Source organism: Ochotona princeps, chromosome 2, assembly GCF_030435755.1.
Source record: "Ochotona princeps isolate mOchPri1 chromosome 2, mOchPri1.hap1, whole genome shotgun sequence".
Lineage (NCBI taxonomy): Eukaryota > Metazoa > Chordata > Mammalia > Lagomorpha > Ochotonidae > Ochotona > Ochotona princeps.
This window is the reverse complement of record NC_080833.1, coordinates 85,111,099-85,126,964: the sequence shown is the minus strand read 5'-3', so window position 1 is coordinate 85,126,964 and position 15,866 is coordinate 85,111,099. Positions and strand designations below refer to the sequence as shown.

The following is a 15,866-nucleotide window of genomic DNA, read 5'->3' as shown; positions in this document are numbered from 1 at the left end:
GTGATGGCTTCACCTGTTTTATCACCATGCTCATCTCCCCTTTATATATTTTAGCTATTAAAAACTACTCCATTCTTAAAATTTTCTTGCATTTTGATGCTTCAGGATCTTTGTTTACATACATTTCTCGACTTCTAAAACCTTTCCTTTGGTCTCAGTTCTATCTTATTCTCATACAAATATGTTTTATTTTCTAAGTTGTACTTAATTGTTATCTTTTCTGATAAACCTTTTCCAATTCTCTGCCTTCTCATAATTTGTGTTTTTGCAGAGCTTTGTTGAAGTCTTTTTTGTGACATTTGATGTGTTATTGTAACTACCTTTCTCTTCCAGTCTAATGTAATTTTTGATTGTAAGAATTGTATTCTGTTTATCTTTTTCTTTGCAGCACCGTCCTGCACAATGTGTATGTGTGTGTTTGCTAGACTAGAATATATTCTACATGTTTCATTGATAGAAGGAAAACTGGGAAGGGAACTTCATCTCACCTCCAGGATTTGGTGAAATGTTTTATCTTGTGTGCATCTATGCTCCAAACTTTAGGTTTTAGAGCTGCCTGGGGCCTCAGAGTTAGGTGTAGCATCTTTAATTTTGGAACAATTTGAGCTGAGTTATGTGTCCTTTTTTTCATTATCTTCTCCAACATTTTTAAATTCCCCTTGTATTGACTTTTTAAAAATTAATTTGTTTTGGGCTCGGCAGCGTGGCCTAGTGGCTAAGGTCCTCGCCTTGATCCCATATGGCTGCTGGTTCTAGTCCCGGCAGTTCCACTTCCTCTCTATCTCTCCTCCTCTCAGTATATCTGACTTTGTAATAAAAAATATAATAAATCTTTAAAAAAAATTAATTTGTTTAAAAAATGAATCCTTTTTTTCTTATATATTCAAAAAATATTTATTTCATTTTTATTGTAAAGTCAGATATATAGAGAGGAGAGACAGAGAGGAAGATCTTCCATCCGATGATTCACTCCCCAAGTGGCCACATTGTCCAGAGCTGCGCTGACCCGAAGCCAAGAGCCAGCAGTGTCTTCTGGGTCTCCCACATGGGTGCAGGGCTTCGGGATTATGTGTCACTCAGTTTAATGAGATGCACAATGTTGAGCATCATTTAGTTAAGATGTCTTCCACCTTGAAAGTTACCAAGAGTCTTAGAAAATGAAGCATATCATTGCCATTAAAATATGTAGGATGTGATTGTTACGGAGTGCAGCCAGTGATTGCTTCTTCACCTCTCCTTGTATACTCTTCCACCGACGTCCTAATTCAGGCCAGGGTGTTGGGTGCAGATGAATCCAATTAGTCTTTTTAGCTACAAGCCCAGTTCCTGTTCCTGCCCTCCCAAAGAGCGCCAATTAACTCCTTAACTCACAACACTTAGGCGAGTCATAGGTGGGCAGGAGCGAATACCTATCAACTGAGAGGAGAGGGTATTGCATTGCTGTGTAACCACGCCCCTCACAAGCCCCTTTAAAAGGCCGATGAAGTGGAGGCTCACTCTCTTTCTGGTCAGGTGTTTCCGTTACTCTGGCACCTCGCCTCTTGGCTGACCCAGGACAGGTAATCCCCTGAGCATGGTCCCTGTGTACTGCTTAGATGGGACAATGGATATAGTAATGTTGTTTATGGTCTGTGTACTATCAGGAGTTCCAGCAGAGGTGAGGCCTAGCAGTAGTGGAATGTGGGCAGAGAAGCCAAGGAAAGGTGAATGCCTGCAGCTTTGTTATACGTTGCATGTCTGTTAGGATACTTTATATTGTTGGGGAAGCTGGGTCATAGGTCTTCAGGTTAACGTATGGCCTTAAGGGTAATGACCATTTGTTCTCCTTTGGATTATGATTTGTTGGATTGATTGGTTGCATTATGATTGGTTGGATTGCCATATGGACTTGTGATCTGCTTTTTCTAGTATGTTCTGTTGTCAACAAGCTTGGTTAATAAAGACTCGTTAATAAAACCTTAGACATGTCTGGTGTGATCTCGCTTGCACCCTGTAACAGTGATATTTATTGATAAATATTTAGAAAATGTTCACGCTAAAATAAATAGCAAAAAGGGTAATGAAATGTTTATTTTCCTATTTGGGAAGGAAAAGACAGGTACAGATACAAATAGATTAAGGTGAGTTTATACCAAGTGTTAGTAGTGGTATTGAATTGGTAATTGGCTTATGAATATATAATTATGTTACATGTCTTTTGTATTAATTTTATAATACAATCTGAATACTCTGTAGTCTAACAAAATTATTTCTAATTAATCGGCCAGTCAGTTTTCTAGAATTGATTGTATCATTCAGGATACAGCAAATGATGTTTTTTATGAAAAGTTTTTATTTGAAAGCTAGACATAAAGAGGGACTTAGCCAGCGAAATCATTCATCCTTTGGTTCACTTCCACATGCCTGTGACTACTAGGCTTGGGCAAAGCTGTGGATGGGAGACTGAACTCAATCTGGGTTTCCCATGTGGGTGGCAGGGACCCAAATACTTGGGTCATCACATTTTGCCTCTCAGAGTGTGTATCAGCAGGAAGCTGGAATTGGAAGTGGAGGCAGGACACAAACCCAGGCCCTATGATATAGGTGAGGGCATCCCAAGTTACATTTTAACTATTGTGCCAATAGCCCACTTCAGTAAATTATATTTTAAGCCATCAGATAATATTTGGCTTCATTTGGAACCCTTTGGAAAAACTTACTAGTTATTGAAATTCCTTTAGCCAACTGTCATTTGTAATTGTTTTCCAGGGTGATGACGATGCTTACATATGTATTAATGAGGATCAGATGGTGCATGTGCAGCCTTCCCATTTGGCAGGGCGAAGCCACCCTGTGATGGACTCCAAGGTAGGCAGAATCTTGGGCCCCTCCACCTGACTGGTTCATCTTGTTATTATGTGGCTGTCCCCATTGGTTGCACTGCAGGGTAGCTCTGAGTCCCGCAGTTAGCAGCTTAGCTTATGCAGTGGCCTGGCAGCTGTGTCCCTCTCTCAATCAGAATCTGTGTAACATAAATTTCTCTTGTAGAAAAATATGACTTGCTAAAAAGATTTATTTAGTTGGAAGGCACAATGACAGAAGGGGAACAAGGGAGAAATATCTTGTGTTTATTGGTTCACTCTTCAGATGACCACATTAACTAGACTGAATGCAGGAAATCGGAACTCCTTCTGGTCTCCCAAGTGCGTGGCAAAGGCTGAAGTACTCGGACCATACTTTCCCAGTTGCATTAGCAGGGTGGTGGATTGGGAGCCAAGCCGCAAGGACTTGAACCTTTGTTGTGATGTGGGATGCTATGACTGTTTATTCCCCTGTACCAGAGTGATAATCCCTGAAAAATTTAGTTATTTATTTTGAAAGAGTTAGAAAGAGAGAGAGTGAGATCTTCCATCTTCTGGTTCACTCCCCAAATGGCCACAATGGGCAACACAGCCTCAGGCCAAAATTAGGAACCACCAGGTTCATCCTGATCTCCTACATGGATGGCAGGGACCCAAGCACTGGGTCATCTTCTGTTGCTTTATCCCAGGCCATTAACAGGGAGATGGGTTGATGTGGATAATCCAGGAGGTGGACTGGTGCCCATATAGGTTCCTGGTGTCACAGGCACTGCTTTGTTAGAATGCTGATCCCCAAACATGAGTTTTATGGTTTATTAAAGCAGCAGTCTCCTTTCAAAGCTTACAGATGATTTTTAAGAGGTGGCCTACATTAGCGATAGAGAGCTGTTTGGTCTGTAGATGTATGGCTTTATGTAAATGTCAATTATGATAAAAGAAGGAAGGCAGCTGAGAAAGTCTGGTTTTGAGCATATTTTGATTTGAGAAAATCAATGGAAGTGTTGTGCATATCCACTGTGTATATTCTCAGGCTGTTCTTGAGGGCGTATCTTGGAGGTTGGCAGATGGCATCATGCAGTGTTCTTTTCGAAGAAACATCACCTTACCTGGGGTGAAAAATAGATTTGATCTCAACACAAGCTACTACATATTTCTAGCAGCTGGTGCAGCTAATGATGGTAAGTATTTTGATATAAAGTGTCTTTTGAAGTTTTGTTTCTGTTCTTTCCTCCTTTTCCCATTCTTTCGTAGAAAATACGATAGTCATCTTTTTAAAACAAAGATTTGTTTATCTGTGTTTATTCAATTATTTGAAAGACAGACTGACAGAGAATGGGGGTGTCTTCCTTCCATTTGGTTCATCCCCAAAATGACTGCTACAACTGAGGCTTGACCAGGTTGAAGCCAGGAACCCAGAACTCTTGTTCTCCCTCCTGCCTTCCTAGGTGTATCAGCAGGAAGCAGGACCAGAAGCAGAGGAGCTGGAATTCGAACCAGCACTCTGGCAAGGGATGCCAATGTGGCAAATGGTAGCTTAACCTCTCTTGCCACAATGCCAACCCCTGTAATTCATCCTTAAGGTGCACGTTTATGGGTAAAGTATTCTAACCTGTTTCCATTTCTCCTGAAAATTTGACTTGTGGTTAGCCTTTTTTTCTTGGGGACTTTATAGTCAGAATTTCCTAATAGCTGTTCATTTGGTTTCCCTGAGTGTAGAGATGAAGGCATGTCCTTTTCTGGGATTTTAGACACTGTCAATGGGATTGTTGCTAGAGATCTTTGTTCTTATGGGAAAATATATCTAATAAAGCTCTGATATCCATGGATCCAGTGGAAAGAGTCGAGTAGCATTTGGCCAGTAGAATCAGGTGCCGCAAAAAGCTCCTACTGAAGGAGAGTTTCCCAGGCTGCCCTGCAGGTGCTGTGTGCATTGTATCCCACATTTAGTGGCTCTGCTGTGAAGTAGAGCCTAAAATGGTTTCAGGAATGCTGCTTAGTTTATCCTCGAGAAAATTGCCTTGTTGTATATCACAATATGTATTATAGAGATAGTCCTATTTTATTTAAGGTCTGAGCTATAACACTTTGAAGAACTGTAGGAATGCCAGTATGGTACTGAGTGACTCTTTTCTCTGGAGATAGTGTTGTTTCAAGTTTTGAGAATATAGCCAACTTTGAAAATGGTGACAAAGTGGCATATGGAATGGAGAGTTGGCGTGGGAGCTAGGGTAAACAAAGAGCAAAAGTAGGAAATGTGTTGCAGGCAGAATTGTGAAAAGCCTTGGATATTCTATCACGTGGTTTGAACTTCCTACTATGGGTATAGTGGAGCCCCAAGCGAGTTTGGAAGCAGGGTAAAAATCTGAGTGTTAGAGAAAATCTAGGAACTTTTATGCGTTTACTTGTAGGAGCAGTTATCTTAGTCAAATCATGGATTCTTGTTTGCCCAAGCTATAGCAAATATAGCTTGAAAAGTTGTTGGTTAAATGGTAATAAGGACTAAAATGACTTAGTGGTTTGTGGCTAAACATTTTAGGTATATCCTTCAATTTTATCTTCATAAGTGAAAACCCAGGTTTGTAATGTTAGTTCCCCTAGAAGGGAACTGAGGCTTAGGGAAATGACATCACTTACGCAGATAAGTAATGGCAGAGTTAGAGTTTAAAAACCCCAGCTCTGTTCTTCAGGGCCTGTGTGTTCAGTAATTTAGAACATGGGGAAATTAAAAATGAATTTTTAAAGAGGACAAGATCAAATGTTTGTGTTTGGAAGCAGTTACTGCTGAAGTGTGGGTGATATTACTGCAGTCATAACTTACGCGTAGCACACTCATCTCATTTACTGCTCACAGAGGCTTTACCAATAGGAATCTTGTTGCCCAGATAAGGATACTGGGACCTAGAAATGCCGAGAAGCTGGCTTGTTCCAAATGAACCAAGCAACAAAAGCAGGCATTAAAACCAGGTCTTTGCCAATTGTAAAAGTTGTGCCCTTCCCATAATTCCAGGCTGCTTCCTTTGCTACCCAGCATGTCCTAGGCGAGCCATGAATCATTATGAGCTCAAAAGTACTTCTTAAATTGTGAAAGTGTTTAGCGCTTTTGGTATTTACAATTTTAAAGCACACAAATTATACTGTAAAAGAATAGTGGACTGGCCACTGTGGCTCCACATGGTAAGCCCCCACTTGGGAGACTTATATCACATGTTGGAGTGGCTGGGCCAGGTCCTGCCTCTTCTTAAGTCTCCTGCTAACGCATGCCCCAGCAAGTGGCAGGTGATGGCTTCAGCATGGAGACCTTGCCACCCTGTGGAAACCCGGATGGAGTTACTTGTTCTCTACCTTGGCCTTGCCCAGCCTTGGGTATTGTGAGCACTCAAGGAGTGAACCAGCAGATGGAAGATCTTTCACTCTCCTCTTTTGCGTTTTAAATAAAGAAAAAGAAAATGAAAAGCAATTCCATTTAAAGGGAGAAAGCCTGTTGAATAATAAATTGTATGTGTGTATAAGAATGTATATGACAATGGGAAATGTTTCTGGACAGGTCTGCACCTTATAGAAGGTATGCTTTAAGTGATGGTTGTAACCATCCTTCAGAAAGCCCTAGTGAGTGAGTGATGTGTATGAAGAACAGAGCATTGCTTCATCTGTCATCTGCCTGTACTGCTGTGTCGTTCCCATGGGGGGAGATCTGTATCTTCCCTCTTGTGTTTCTCAAAGTGTGGAGTTGAAGCAACTTGCTTTAGAACTGCCCAAGTGATTGCTGCAAGTGAAGATCCCTCAGCTCCATCAAGACCACTGAATTTCTGTTGATGCTCAGAATTGATTCCACCAGCATTTCAGCTGACTAAATGCTGCAGTTTACTAACTTAGTGCTTTTAGACAGGGATTTCTCAGCTGAGTTGCACATGACAAGGTAGTCCAGAAGAGATGAAGAACAAAGCTAGAACTTTCTCATTATATTTATTTGATCCCATTTAACATTTTTCTTGTTATATTATACAGTATATATAATGTATTAAAGCAATGATACATGAAGGTGTTTATTAACAAAAATGCACAAATGTTGCATGTACATGTTTTAAGCCAATAGAACACAAAGCAAACAAAGCAAAATACCTGGAATTACAAACTTAGAGATTGCTTCTCCAGGTAATTCATTTTTTCAGTTCCTTGTACTGAAGAACAAAGGACAATCATCATAAAGATCAGTGTTTTTTCCGTTACCTACTCATATGTAAGAGAGTCATTTATAAATTGAACTCTGCTTAGAAGCAGTGAGACTTAGTAAGGTTTAAACCGTTTTCGAAAAGTGATCATATAATCTCTGTAACCTGTGTAGATAGAGTGCCCTCAGTTCATAAATTCATAAAGATCTATTCATTTCAAACTTTTTTCCAGCATGTGTCTTCCTCAGAAGGCTAACATTTTCCTATTTTGGAATAAGCAGTCATATGAAATATTGTGCTGTAAGTAAAAGATAGAAATAAGTCAGGTGAATGAGTAATTCATGGTTACGCAATGTACCAATATACAGTGAATGAAGTAGAGACTTTGTTAGGATGTAAGCTGCCATTTAAAGAATCTAGGAATACTACAGGTCATATAGTACTGTGAAGTCTGGCATTACACAAGAACAAACACTCTGTTAAAGTGAAACTGTAAAGTAAGAATGGAGCTGTGCAAAGGGGCTCTAAATTTATAGTACACTTCTGCTTCCAGCAAAGTGAGGTTCATGCTTGGTCCACAGCTTCATGGTGATTCAGTTTAAAGACCTTTATTTTTCAAACTATCTCTCAGACTCTTCGGGGATGTGGTCTTGTTTTCCTCCCTGCCACTCAATGCAGGATGTCTGGCTCCCCAATATTGATGGTTTTCTACATGATTTTCTTTTTGATGTTTTTGTAGTTCCTGATGACTACGGTCTCTTTTGTCTTGATACTGTTTTTCCTTGGCGTTTATTACATGAAACTCCTCTCGTTTCTCCTTTATTTCTAACCTTTTCTGTTATTACAGAGACATAATTCTCTTATGTTGCTTCTTCCCACAATTTTTTATTTTTAAAGATTTATTAATACTTGAAAGGCAGAGTTATGGATAGATACATATGTATATATCTGTAGATATCTACATAGATATCTACACAAATAGATAGATCTTTCATTAGCTGATTCTCTTCCCCAAGTATGTGTAATGGCCAGGGCTGGGGCCCGGTCAAAACCAGGAACGTGGAACTCTATCAGGATCTGCCATGTGGGCATGTGGGTGTACTGGTTTACGGACTGAAGCCTTTTTTTTTTTTTCCTGCATTTCCAGACACATTAGCAGGGAACTAGATTGGAAGTGGAGGACTTGGACTGGTATCCATACGGGATGCTGATATTTGCAGAAAGTGGATAAACCCACTGTATGATAGTGCTGCCCTTTGCTGTATATTCATCTTCTACATGACCTTTAGACATGATTTGCCAAATTCTATTAAAAATCCTGTAGGGATTGTGATTGAAACTGCAATAAAATTTGAAGTTAATTTGGAGAATATCATATGTATTTTTGACAGTGATTGAGATGATATTTAATTATTGTTACTTCCTACATTTGTAGGATAAACCTTGTTCATGTTTTATTAAAATGTTAATACACAACTTTGATTCACTAATATATATTTTTTAAAGGTTTATTTTGATTGCAAAGGCAAATATACAGAGGAGAGACAGAGAAAGTTCACTCCCCAAGTGGCTGCAATGGCCAGAGCCGAGCTGATCCAAAGCTAGGAGCCAAGAGCTGCTATCGGGTCTCATGTGGGAGTGGGCACCCAAGGCTTTGCGCTGTCCTTGATTGTTTTTCCAGGCTGCAGGCAGGGTGGTAGTTAGGAAGTAGAGCAGCTGGCACATGGACTGGTGCCCATATAGGATCCAGGCATGTAAAAGGTGAGGATTTTAGGTGCTAAGCTACCATGCTGGGTCCTGATTCACTAATATTTAAGCTTTTTTACATTTATACATACAGTTGATTTTGATGAGTGGTTGCGTGTTGTCTTTGTGGGTGATGAGTACTCATGTGGACTCACACATGTCTAGGTTTGGTGTCAGCATTGGGCAAATCTTATAGAATGATCTGTAAAATATTTTAACTGAGCTAAAAATTCTAAAGATATAATGTGTTTTAATGGTATGATAGAACTTATACTTGTAGCAACCTGAATGTGGAGTGGAAATATGAAAAATAAAAGCCTATTGTAATTACTCTTTGGAGTGATTACTCCTTTGGCCAACTTTTAGAATCCCATTTCCCCAGAAATTAATGTATTTCATTAATTTTGAAATTTTTAAGTCTGATGTGTATGGTCTTACATGTAAGAGTGTATCTACATTAGCCATTTTTATGCCACTTAGTTAATTTTAAGTGTTGTGATACTTTTATCTTGTAATCAGAGCTATTTTTTAAAAGATATATTTGTTTATTTTTATTGGAAAGGCAGATATACAGAGAGGAGGAGAGACAGAGAGCAAGATCTTCCATCTGATGGTTCACTCCCCAAGTGACTGCAACGGTCAATACTGCGCCGATCCGAAGCCAGGAGCCAGGAGCTCTTCTGGGTCTCACGCGGGAGCAGGGTCCCAAGGCCTTTGGGCCGTCCTCGACTGCTTTCCCAGGCCACAAGCAGGGAGCTGGACGGGAAGTGGAGCTGCCGGGATTAGAACCGGCGCCCATATGGGATTCCAGCACGTGCAAGGCGAGGACTTTAACCACTACTCTCGCGCCAGGCCCTATAATCAGAGCTATTAAGAAAAAGTTGACCTTACTGGCTATTTTGGTTCACTAGATTGCATTTTGTTGTTTTTAATTAACCTTGAATTCAGTACTTTATATATGAATGCTTTTTATCAAAGCTTCTTTTGGACAGTACCTTGATTGTGTCTCTTGTGTTTGATAAAAAGCATCTTCATTGTTACGCATCTGTAAGGCAACTTATGAGTTCAGTTTTGATTTTCTGTTAAATTCAAAGACTAGTTTCATAAGTATCCATGAATAAACATTTATTTATTCATAAATAAACCATTTCCCCAGTGGTTTCTAATTACTTTTTTTTTTTTTAAAGATTTATTGTTATTGGAAAGCCGGATATACAGAGAGGAGGAGAGACAGAGAGGAAGATCTTCCATCCGATGTTTCACTCCCCAAGTGAGCCGCAACGGGCTGGAGCGCGCCAATCTGATGCCAGGAACCAGGAACCTCTTCCGGGTCTCCCACGCGGATGCAGGGTCCCAATGCATTGGGCCGTCCCCCACTGCTTTCCCAGGCCACCAGCAGGGAGCTGGATGGGAAGTGGAGCTGCCGGGATTAGAACCGGTGCCCATATGGGATCCTGGGCCTTTCAAGGCGAGGACTTTTAGCTGCTAGGCCACGCCGCCGGGCCCGTTTCTAATTAGTTTTTAGCTTTTTCTTCATTTGGATAGATAACATTGAAAATTATTGATGTGATGGTCTGTGACCCAATATTTATCATTTGTGGAGACCAGGATTCATATTTATCACCTGTGTCAAACTTCTAAATTATTATTTCTATAATATTCTAAAATTATGTATGTACTATAATGATTTAGATTATATTTTGTTTGCAGCATAAAGATATTGTTGTGAACATTTGTCCGTGTCTTTGGTTGAAAGCAAGAATAAATTCATAGAATGCTCAGACATGCACACACATATGTGTGCCAATTTAATTTGGATATAATAGTCATAGTAAATATTAAGTAATATATAGTAAGTAATGTATTGTTTTTTGCACTATTTAGGATTTTGGTAGGTTAGTTAGACTGAATTGATTAGAGGCCAAATCTCTAACCTTCCAAATGCTTTTATGGAACTCTGTGCATCCTGGTTCTGAAGGCCTAATTTCTGTTAGCTTATTCTAAGATTTTAGAGGCAGGTGATGGTTAATGGCTCATAGATTTTTTTTGTAAAAAGCATATATTCTTTCAAGAATAATATTTGACATTTGCAATGACTTAGGAGGATGTTAATAATAACTATTTTGACTTATACTCATTTCTTGCATATTCTTAGTTCTTTTGTGATAATCTTTCCATTCCAAGCTCTTATTTTGATTCATCTCTTGATTAGTTAAATTATTTCTTTAGCTTTATTCAAGAAGGTCATGCATTTCTACAGTTATTTTTGTATTGCATTTGCATATGAATTACATCTAATGGTTTTAATTTGTTTTTTATTAAGAAATTTTTTAATGTCATGACCACCTCCTAATTCCTTCTTGCTTGAGAAAGTAATTGTGCTTTATATTCTTAAAAAATAATAAATTAAAAATTTTTAAGGTCGAATTTATAGGCACTCCCAGCAACCTTTGATTACATATGAGCAGTATGATGTGACAGGCCCTCCAAAAGATGCAGGAGGGTCCCGTTCCACCCTCATTCTGAAGGCTCACGGTAAGTTACATGGGTCACATTACTGGTATTTTGTGGGATGAATTTAATTGATCCAGTGTTGACTGGATTGGAATGGTGATTGACATAATAGTGAAAGTTTTATAGTTCTTTTTTATTTAAACATTAACACTTGTAGGTGGTATCGATCTTTTGCTGGTTTTTAGTAGAGTAGGGCTAATTCAATGGTTTTAACAATGACTGCCTATTAAAATTACCAACAGAGATTTTAAGATGTCTATGATTATAAAAAGTATGCTAGTCATTTCTAAATGAAGTCATGTCTGAGTATGCAGGATTAATGTATATGAGACTAATTTTTTTTTACCATCTATTAAATAAATGCCAATAAGAGTGACCTTCAGTTTGATTGTTTTATGACAGTAGTTTGGTCCCAAAGACAGTTTTGTTGTTGAAGATTATATCAGGTACCTGAGGGTGCATGAAGTACATAGTGCTTCACTTTAACTTCGTATATTTAACAAGGAGTCGAACAAAGTTGGAGGAGCAATATCCTAAAAAGAGGGCTGTCACATACTCTGGTTCTACCAATATAAGTTGCTTCCATTTAAAAAGTAGTGTGGTACATTTTTGAGATGGTGAGATTTAGCGAGCTAGTGTAGTATATACTACACCATTGTAAAATATTAGGATATTGGAAGAATTTAGTACATTCCCTTCTCCAGAGTTAATAAATTTCAATTACCAGCAGTCAAGCTTGAAAAATTTTCCATTGCTAATTTGTTTCTCCTCATGTTGTGGCTCCAGCTTTGCAGTTGCATACATGTTCATACCTATTTAGGTCATGCTTAGGTCAGCTGAATGTATTCTCTTTGTTTTTGTCTCTTGGTTATTTAAGAAATGGCATAATTGGGCCTACTGGCATCATTCATTTTTTTTCACATGTAGGTGCTTTAATGTTTGTGGCGTGGATGACTACCGTTAGCATAGGAGTACTGACTGCTCGGTTTTTCAGACCTGTTTGGTCAAAAGCTTTCTTCCTTGGTGAAGCAGTTTGGTTTCAGGTAAGGGAAAAGAGTTCAAGGCCATTTGTATGTTTTTGTACATTGCAACATGAAAATATGTGAAATATGTTGTGCTTTGTGTTTTGTGATTTCTATTTTTGTAGGATTGACAACCTCTTTTTTTCCCCTTTGGCCTTCCTAACCAATAGAGGACACACAAGATATCTAGTGGAGGTCAAAATACAGCTTTATGGCCAACAGCTTGCAACTCAATTCACTTCTAGAAGGGTGGCAGGAATCCCAGTACTTGGGCTGTGACCTGCCACCTTCTAGGTGCGCATGAATAGGAAGCTAGAGTCAGAAGCAGAGGTAGGATTGGAACCAGGCCCTGCGAAATGACCATCCCTAGCAGTGTGTTAACCACCACTCAACATCACCTGATCCATGCTGTAGTTTAAAGCTCTCTGTCTCTTTGGACCAGCACTGTGACATAGTAGGTAAACCTGTTGCCTGTGGTATCCTCATCCCATATGAGTGCTCGTTTCAATCTTCGCTGCTCCACTTCTAATCCAGCTCCCAGCTAAAAAGCCTGAGCAGGCAACAGTGCTTGGGCTCCTGCACCTATGTGTGAGACCAGAAAAATCTCCTGGTTGCTAGCTTGGATCAGCCTATTTCTGGCCATTGTGTCCATGTTGGGATGAACTGAAGGGTGTAAGATCTCCGTTTCTGCTCCCTGTAACTCCACCTTTAAAATTAAAATTCTTTAAAAATACCTCTGTCTTTCAAATAAAGAAAAAAAAACACTGAAATGAAATAGCTGCTCCCTACCCAATAGGAAGAGGCAGTATGAAAAAGAAAACTTCCAGACAGATACATGATCATAACTGATGAGTTTAGGACAGTGCAACACTCATTGGCCCATCAATGAGAGGACAGTCTCCTGCTCTGAAAAGCTCCTCCCATCAACAAAAATGAAAAATAAAAGATTAGTACACGAAAAAGAACCATGAAGTGTATGTATATGTATATAGTTGATTATGTTGCTTAGCGACGTGGACACATTCTGACAAATGTATCATTAGGTGATTTTGTTAGTGTAAGAATATACTTATACAAAAGTGGCAGCAGTTGATAAAATTTTGGGGGGCAACCATGGTATATTTGGTCTGTTTGACCAAAATATTATGGAGCACATACATATATACATATATATATATACGCACATATATCTATGTGTGTGTGTGTGTGTGTATGTAAACATATACAAGAGTACTTCAAAAAGTTCATGAGAAAAGTTGGGATGAATTTCAATTTTTTTTCTGCCCCATAAACTTTTTGCAGTACCCACATACGTACCCCCCATACATGTATGGTGATGTATATACATACACACACCTGAGGTAATTTTGCTTTGCCCCTGAAATCTTTTGTATAATGAGTTACACATTTCAGATGTTTTTCTCATCTACTCAATTACATTCCCAGTTGCTGAGGAGATAGTATCTTCCTCCTTTGCTTGCTGTTTCCTTGCACCTGGTATAGTGCTATGCCTGGTGGTAGAGTTTAACAAATGTCTGTGAGGAAAGAAAATACTTGGCAAGTAACAGTGCTCTTTGTGTGAAATATTCACTCTAGCTGCTCTGGGCAGGTGAAGTCTTGGCAGTTATGAATGATGAGGAAGGCAGCGGGAGGCTTTCTTTCGTTAAGCGATGGTATTTTTTTAAAGCTGTTTGCAAACTCTGATTAAATGTTTGTTGAATGCAGACCTTTAGAGAATCTTACATCACATTTTCTCATTTTAAGAATAGCTCCTTCCTCTTAGATAACTGTGTTCTCACTTTGTCATCTCACGTTGCAGGTGCATCGAATGCTCATGGTCACTACATCTGTGCTCACTGGCATTGCTTTTATTATGCCCTTTATATACAGAGGAGGCTGGAGTAAGGTAAATATATCTTAGGAAGGGTGCTTTAATGTAAATTAATTTTGATGTCAAAACAAATTGCTGTTTTATTACATGATGGATTTAAATACATTTCTATGTGTATGCCTCTTATTTTAAAAATTTATTTGATAGCAATTTTATATGATTACGGGTCAAAGTAGATAATTACCTGTAATGACGTGAATTTTTAGTTTGAATGTTGTAACACTCGTTAAGGCTTTAGTTTTATAAAATAGAGAAGTTTATGAAAAATGGAGTCAAGAAATATGTGTAAGTGTTCTGGCTGCCCCACTTTCCATTTAGCTTCCTGCTAATGTACCTGGGAAGGCTTTGGAAGGGGGCCAAAGTACTTGGGCTCCTGACACCTGTGATCCTGCTCTACCTGCTGCCATCCACATTAGTTGCTCAAATTCCATCTTTAGATCAAAACCTCAGAATTAGCCTTAACTATGATTTCTTGCATATCTCATAGCCAATTCATGGGGAAATCCTGTTGACTCTACATTTAACACACATTCACAGTCCAGTACTTTTCCCATCATGATTGATTTTGAGTTTGAGCTACTGTCATGTTTGGTTTGGACTTTGTCAGTAGCCTCTTCACTTACTTCATTTCACCTTTCAGGTACAGTCTGCTTTCAATAAAGGCAGAGTGACATTTCAATGACATGTAAATGAGATCATGTCATTCCTGTGCCCAAATGTGTTTTCTCTAATGTTTCTCACTTACTTCCAGAGTAAAAGCCAAAGACCTTCTGGTGACCTCTAGGGTAATAATTTGGTACTGAATTATTCTCTGAAATGCCAAATGCCTGCATGCTCTCTGTCTAGTTCTCCTCATGCCACAAAGACTTTTTGCTTGTCCATAGGCATACCAGCTGTTTCCTGATTTGCATCCTATTTTCAAAGATTTTTCTTCTGCCTGCCACAGGCTCCCTTCACTCCTCTAACTTGTTCAAGTCTTTGCTAGAGTCCATTTTTCCCCCTTAATCATTTATTTCCTAGTAATTCACTTAATTTTTATGTGTGTTTTTTTGTCTTTTTTTTTCTACCTCTGCACAATAGAATATTAGCTCATGAGAGCTGGAATATTTATTGGTTTTGGCATATCCCAAACACCCAGAAAAAATTCTCATAATAGTCAATGAATATTAGTAAAGGCATGAATACAGCTTACTAAATGTAATAAGTGACATCTGAGTTCAGAACCTGGGCTCCCATTAGTTTTCCAGTTGCATAGCCAGTCTGAATTTGATATCAAACTTTAATATTTAAGAGTTTGGATTGTAGTTCTTGCCATTGATGGATAAGGTTGTATAAAGTTAAGAGCACTAGTCTACAACTAGACTACTTGCATTTTTTAGTTAACTTGTCTGTGAAATGGAAATAGTATAGTTTCTCTCTTGTAGGCGTCCTACATGCTTGTGAGTTAATTGAAAACACTTAGGATAGGTCCCAGCACAGTGTAAGATATATACAAGTTGTTTTTGCTGTTGTATTTATTTGTTTATGACTCTTTATTTGTTTCTGGCTCCTTATTTGTTTATGACTCTTCTATCATGGTTATGCTTTTATTTGTGTATAACTGGGCCTATGGTTTGAAAATGTTTATGTTGCTGCTCTGTTAGCTGAGGCTTGCTAACATTGCTTAGAACTGCTGTGTCTGAGT

The 15,866-nt window shown here is 38.8% G+C and overlaps 1 protein-coding gene across 3 annotated transcripts in view; it reads left to right on the top strand.

Moving 5' to 3' along the window:
* The window catches only part of FRRS1 (ferric chelate reductase 1), a 50,074-nt gene that overhangs the window by 27,398 nt on the left and 6,810 nt on the right, over positions 1 to 15,866 (top strand). For all 3 annotated transcript variants that reach the window (XM_058659513.1, XM_058659498.1, XM_058659506.1), the window contains 5 exons: positions 2,749 to 2,847; positions 3,871 to 4,018; positions 11,177 to 11,290; positions 12,197 to 12,312; positions 14,111 to 14,197. In XM_058659513.1, coding sequence (XP_058515496.1) covers positions 2,749 to 2,847; positions 3,871 to 4,018; positions 11,177 to 11,290; positions 12,197 to 12,312; positions 14,111 to 14,197 — 564 coding nt within the window. The remainder of the gene's footprint in view (positions 1 to 2,748; positions 2,848 to 3,870; positions 4,019 to 11,176; positions 11,291 to 12,196; positions 12,313 to 14,110; positions 14,198 to 15,866) is intronic.